At 46.4% G+C, this 6,642-nt stretch overlaps 1 protein-coding gene across 1 annotated transcript; it reads right to left on the bottom strand.

Annotated features, from left to right (window-relative positions):
* Nucleotides 1-2,521: 2,521 nt before the first annotated feature.
* UBB (ubiquitin B) lies at nt 2,522-4,535 on the bottom strand. Its single transcript, XM_054007987.1, has 2 exons — nt 4,429-4,535; nt 2,522-3,592 (listed from the first exon to the last, which is right to left on the bottom strand). Exon 2 carries the CDS (start codon nt 3,584-3,586, stop codon nt 2,669-2,671), a length of 918 nt encoding a protein of 305 aa, XP_053863962.1. The 5' UTR covers nt 3,587-3,592; nt 4,429-4,535; the 3' UTR covers nt 2,522-2,668.
* Between the last annotated feature and the right edge of the window lie 2,107 nt (nt 4,536-6,642).

The following is a 6,642-nucleotide window of genomic DNA, read 5'->3' as shown; positions in this document are numbered from 1 at the left end:
TGACTGGGTGGGGGGAAGCTGCAAAGCCACAAGGGAAGAAAGGCCATGATAAAAGGGAAAGACATTTATCATGCTCTTCCTCTCTCTTCCACCTACATCTACAGACACCACCACACCAAGCAACAACTTGATCAAAGGGGAGAGCCAGGCTGAAGAGCAACCAGCCAGCCTGTGGTGAGAAGCATCTAAGTTTGTAAGGGCACTGAAAGTGTTAAGATCAGCTTAGAATGTGTTTTGCTTTTATTTGACCAAATCTGACTTATGTTTTGACTTACAATCACTAAAATCTATCTTTATAGTTAATAAATCTGTTTGTCTATTCTACCTAAAGCAGTGCATTTGGTTTGAAGTGCATCATAGACTCCCCTTGGGATAACAAGCCTGGTACTTATCAATTTGTTAAACTGAAACTCATAAGCTTGCAGTATCCAGCAAGCATAACTGAACACAGCAAGACAGATTCCTAGGGTTGTCTGGGACTGGAGATATTGGCCAGTGTCATTTGTTTGCCAAGTAGCTGGGAGCAGCTTACATACCAGAGGCTGTGTGAGAACAATCCAGGAGTGGGGGCGGGGGGGTGTCAAACAGCAGAGCACGGTAAGGCTGGCTCTAGAATCAACAATTAGAGTTACCTAGCAGATCACTGGGCCTGATACCACCAGAGGGGAATGTCACTATGAGTATTATAAATATTCCACTTTTTAAAGTTAGCTTAAACATTAAGGTGAAATAGCAGTATGGAAACCAAATTCAGAGTTTGGCTACTAATCTTGTCCTCAAGTTAGCCTACTGTTCTTACTCCTGGACTCTGAGAAGAATAATAAGTGTATTATAGATGGGGCTGCTAGCATGTTAAGGTTGTTCTGGCCCACTTCCCATTCTAAGACCCTGTTTTCAGTTGCTTGTAACTTTGTGCACATGTATGTATAGCTCCACAAAATTCTCAAAATCCCAGAAAAACTGAAGAGACCTGTTTTAAGCAGGACTCTTTTGCAACAGACCTATTATAGTTAGGAACTGTCAGTTTTGCTACAAACTCAGTACAAGAACTATCATACTACTATACTAGTTGGCTGTCAAAGGACTTTACAAATTAAATGCTATCCCCATTTTACTTCTGGGAAAAGAGATGGCATAAAGTGACTCACCCAACTGCATGCAGGAAAGTCACTGACAACATAAAATAAGCCAACCATCACCAGATGAAATCATTTTCAGTTGTTAGTTACTTCTGTAGAGGGGGAACCTAAAATAATCTTCTCTACCATTGTGTAAATGTTTTGCTGAGATAGTAAATATTTACAAAGAGTCACAAACTTTTACCCATTGGTGCAGAAGTTACTTTAAAGAGTCTGTAGGCTGTGAGCATATTGATAATGCAACTTCCCATAGAAATTTTTAAGGTTGAAATGCCCTGAACCTATAATTAGTTGTTACAGGAAATATCCCACCTATTTATGAAAAACCCACAAATTGAAACTGACATTTCCTCAACAAGAGCAGCAGTGGATACTGTTACACTATCCTCTAAGCTTTTTATTATGCGTTTTTAGTAGTGTGCATTTATGCACTATAAATTACACAATATTGAGTTGCTATACAGTATATTTAACACCCACATTTGCTGGAGCTAACACTGGCTCAGCTCTCCTTGAGGAAAGAGTGCTTTACATGAAAGAATGGGATGACTGAAGTAGTAGGCAAATTTTCAGGCACAGAAACACTCCAAATTATCTATCACACACCTTTGCTTAAAACTGAAGCTCACTATTTGACTAATACAATATTAGCCTTCTATGAAGAAGTGTAGCACCATTAAATGTACCAAATGTGAAAGCCTATGGCAATGTTAGTTCTCACAAAGCTAGGAAAACTTTCAGTCTCTGCTCAAAGCAAGGGCCAAACTTGTGTGTCTGTGTGGGTGGGTGTGGTCTGATCACCTTCATTTGATTTATTGGTAAACTGTAAAAATCCAGTGAAGCATTCTCTTAATTCAGTATTGTTGATGCAACCTACAGAAGGAAAGCAAGAAACAGCAAAGAACTGAGAATATGTTCAGTTCTCCTAGTCCCTTCTGTTCCCATTAAGTAAACAATTCAAATGTCAAACAGCAAGACTTGCACTTGGCTTTTTCCTTAAAAGATTAGTGTAAACTACATTATTGAAGTGGGCATAATCCAGGGGAAAAGCAGCTTCTGCTACTAAGAATTGCATAAGAACACAAAGCATTAATTCAATTGTTTATATACCCAAACAGAGGAACCAGACTCTGCTCAAGAGACTGGAAAGGGGTTATAGTAAATAACATCCTTAAACATACCAGTGGAAATTCTGTAACAAGGGAAGAATAGTCTAGATGAGTGTTCCAACCTTACTTTACACAATTCTGATCTGTTGAAAGTAAACTCAACATCAGAAATTAGTAGCTGAGCCTCCACACACCCCTCCATGAAACAAGTTTTATTATGGTGTGAAGATTGCTAACTGAAACTATAGAACATTTTACCCAAAGACCACCAGGTAATGTGCAACAAAAATCTTTATTAGCATTCACAGACTGTTCAGCAGTTACTGCAACTTGTATTTAACTTACAATATTAAGACATTAAAGAGCTACAGTGCAAAAACAAATGCTATTGGCAATCATGTAAAGCAAGGTCCACAATAACTAACAGCCACCCCTCAGACGCAGCACAAGGTGGAGGGTGGACTCCTTCTGGATGTTGTAGTCAGATAGGGTGCGGCCATCTTCCAGCTGCTTGCCAGCAAAGATCAGCCTCTGCTGGTCAGGTGGGATGCCTTCTTTGTCCTGGATCTTAGCCTTGACATTCTCAATAGTGTCACTGGGCTCAACCTCTAGGGTGATGGTCTTGCCAGTCAGGGTCTTCACAAAGATCTGCATACCACCTCTCAGACGCAGCACAAGGTGGAGGGTGGACTCCTTCTGGATGTTGTAGTCAGATAGGGTGCGGCCATCTTCCAGCTGCTTGCCAGCAAAGATCAGCCTCTGCTGGTCAGGTGGGATGCCTTCTTTGTCCTGGATCTTAGCCTTGACATTCTCAATAGTGTCACTGGGCTCAACCTCTAGGGTGATGGTCTTGCCAGTCAGGGTCTTCACAAAGATCTGCATACCACCTCTCAGACGCAGCACAAGGTGGAGGGTGGACTCCTTCTGGATGTTGTAGTCAGATAGGGTGCGGCCATCTTCCAGCTGCTTGCCAGCAAAGATCAGCCTCTGCTGGTCAGGTGGGATGCCTTCTTTGTCCTGGATCTTAGCCTTGACATTCTCAATAGTGTCACTGGGCTCAACCTCTAGGGTGATGGTCTTGCCAGTCAGGGTCTTCACAAAGATCTGCATACCACCTCTCAGACGCAGCACAAGGTGGAGGGTGGACTCCTTCTGGATGTTGTAGTCAGATAGGGTGCGGCCATCTTCCAGCTGCTTGCCAGCAAAGATCAGCCTCTGCTGGTCAGGTGGGATGCCTTCTTTGTCCTGAATCTTAGCCTTGACATTCTCAATAGTGTCACTGGGCTCAACCTCTAGGGTGATGGTCTTGCCAGTCAGGGTCTTCACAAAGATCTGCATGTTGAACTGTACAGAAAGAGGTATCAGAAAGAGTTCCAACTTCCTATACTGATTAACTGGCTACAGAGCATAAAGAACCCTATATACAGACCCCAAAGCTTCACAGCAACATTTCAGTATGAAAACTGAACCCAACCACATAAAATCAGTAAATAATCAGTATCAAAAACTCTTCCCCGCCCTCTATATTTAAATAGAGGACTTTTTTAGTGAGAGACATTTCCATGACAGGTTCCCTGGACACCCACTACCCCCTCTGTTTCTAGCTTAAGACAATGCCTGTCTCCTGTCCAGCAGGAGAGAAGTCGGACGTTATCAGGTTCAAACCCGTTCTCAAATGCTTTCCCTAACAGCCGGGAACACAGCCCTTGCCCTTCGCGGCGTTCCCAGCGCTCCCGTCCTCTAGGGAGGGAACGCTGTGCCCCCTTCCCACCCGCTCTTCGGCACCTTCACCTACCCGGGCGACCCGCCCGCTCACTCGCCCGCCCCACCCCACCCCCAGCAGGTCGCCCTCATCCCGCTCGCCGTGACCCTTCTGAGCGACACACGCGGGTTACCGGGGCTTGGGACCGCCCCGCTTCCCTCGCCAGTCACAATGACCGCCAGTGACACAGCACTCTTCACTTCCGGGAAGGCAACGGAATGGCGGTGCGCAGCCTCCGCCATCTTAGACCGGGTCCCCTCCCCGCACCACACGCTCAGACACACAGAGGCTGTGCCCACAACCCCACTAAGCGGCTCTGTGCGTTCCCTACACTAATCGCCCCCATCTCCCTCCCCCATTGTCCCTAGCGAGGGGCCTCCTCAGTTTCCCCTTCATAGAGCCCTGTGTCGCTTCTTACCGTTAACCTCCCGCGGCTTGGACACTTCTGTGGAAGTCCGTAAAATTCACCTGTCGATACCGCTCAGCTAGACGACAACACAGCCCGATTATGGCGGTAAACTGCGCTGCTCGCGCCTCAATCGCTACTATTTATAAGACTGCTGACGCTGAACGCCTCACCCATTCACGCACACATAGTGTCAGTGCGCTGCAGAAAATAGTCCCAATCAGTGGCCCTGCACCAAAGGCGGATACAGTCCCTTCCCCCTCACAGATCCTTTTCTGAAGTCTCAGGGTATGTCGGTTCCTCCCTGTGAGAAATCCACAGTTCTCCCTCCGAATAATCGAAATCTCTAATGCGCGGAGGGATCTCGGGTACGGTGAGAAAGTTACCAGACAGCTCTGGAAGCTTCGTAGACTGTGGGAGGACGGTAGGCGGGGTTATGCCAGTTGTCGGCGTTGATTGGTGCAGAAGCAGAGATACTGGTCATTGATTGGTTCACAGAGCGAGGTGGGCGAAGCTACGAAGAAAGCTCTGGAACGGGCGGAGGGGGGGGAGAAACGGGTGATTCTCGTCGCTGATTGGTGCGGGGTGAGGTAAGCCTTGTTGCTAAGGCTCGCCGCCTCAGAGAAGCAGATTGGGGGGGGGGGGGGGAGAAGAAGAAGCGATATTGCGCGCGCAGAAAACAATGGCCTGCAGTGTTGGGGGAGGGGCACGGAGGACCCTCACGCGGGTGGTTTTCATGAGGCGCCGGGGGGGAGGCTGGGACCCAACAAGGCCAATGATCTGTGGGTAGCGATGGCTTTCCTCTGCCCCTCTGGCAGCAAGGACGGGGGAGAGCTTGGGTTATGGCGGGGGATGGATGCCCTCCGCCCCATGCTGTTACACGGCTGCCCTGAGCAGGGGCCTGCAAACCATTAGTGCCAACTGCTCTGGCCCATGGCCACCTTCCAGGAGCCAGAAACTTTGGCACCAGCCGAGTGAAGAGCACCAAGGCCGGTGGTGCTGAGAAGCTGGGCTGGTTTCACGTCCAATGAGAGGCGTAAGCCCATCAGTTAAACTGGCTCTAGGGGCTGCTGTGTGGATGCGCCTGGGTCTGTTTAAACTGGGCTTGGTTTAATATTTTAACTCAAATAACCTGCCCTTAAACCCAAATGGGAGTGGGAACTGGTGGGTTTGCACTCATGTAAGTTAAACCGGTGCAACTTCTGCACGTAAACAAGGCCTGACACTGCTGAGTAGTGAAGAGCCAAGTTGGTCCTTCTCTTGGACCTGATTCAGTGTTGCCTTGCACCTAGTGTAGTCATGCCAGCACAAAGTTGGTGTGAAAGGTCATCGTATATATGAGGCTTTGTGTACACTACACACTTATTTCAGTATAACTATGTTGCTCAGGGGTGCAATGTAGTTATACCAACTTTAACACACACAATCACCCCCGTGTAGACAGTGCTATGTTGGTGGGAGAACTTCTCCCTCTGACATAGGTACTGCCTCTCACAGAGTGGAGTTATTCAAATGGGACAGCTCTCTCCCATTGACTTAGAATGTCTTCACCAGACATGCTCCAGCGGCACAACTGCAAATGTGTAACAGAGACCTGTCCTAATAATATTTTACACCCACATTGCGTTCTAAAGTAAGTTAAGTCCATTTATTCATGTCTGAATACTGGAGACACAGCAGAATTTTCATAAGTCTTCTCCATCCATCACTAATTTGGCACACTCAGCAGCTAATATCTCAGTGATCTACTGCACACTATCTGTCCATCCTGCTGGTCTTCCCTACCTATGATGATACACTACCATTACTTCCATTATTACTTTTTTGGAGTTATTTCCATCACTACACCTAATGTGACCAAAGTACATAAGTTTGTGCCTGTTGATTTTAGAGAGCAGAGTCTGCTTCTCTCCATTAATGTTTCTAACATAAACATTCATATTCTTTTCCATCCAGAAGATACACAAGGTGCATTCTGCAGTAGTGTAAATTACTATATGTAGTGCAGGAAACTGGGAAATCAGGTCCCTTGTGTCAGAAACATGTTCCCTGCCCATGTTTTCCCCAACGTATCTTACTGGTCTTCAATTCTTTAGGCACACTTTTCTGTATACCTGGATAAATTCTTTACCATCTGTTTGTTTGTGCTTGTGTGTTTCCAGAGTCCTTAATAATTGTCAAACTTATTCTACATTTCTTTTTTTTCTTTTCCTTTGGGTGGGGGGG

Source organism: Malaclemys terrapin, chromosome 18 (assembly GCF_027887155.1).
Source record: "Malaclemys terrapin pileata isolate rMalTer1 chromosome 18, rMalTer1.hap1, whole genome shotgun sequence".
NCBI classification, from domain to species: Eukaryota; Metazoa; Chordata; order Testudines; family Emydidae; genus Malaclemys; species Malaclemys terrapin.
This window is presented reverse-complemented; position numbering and strand designations above follow the sequence as displayed.

What these genes read in the sequence shown, in the direction of transcription:
- UBB (XM_054007987.1), bottom strand. Translation starts at nt 3,586, where the DNA reads ATGCAGATCTTTGTGAAGACCCTGACTGGCAAGACCATCACCCTAGAG.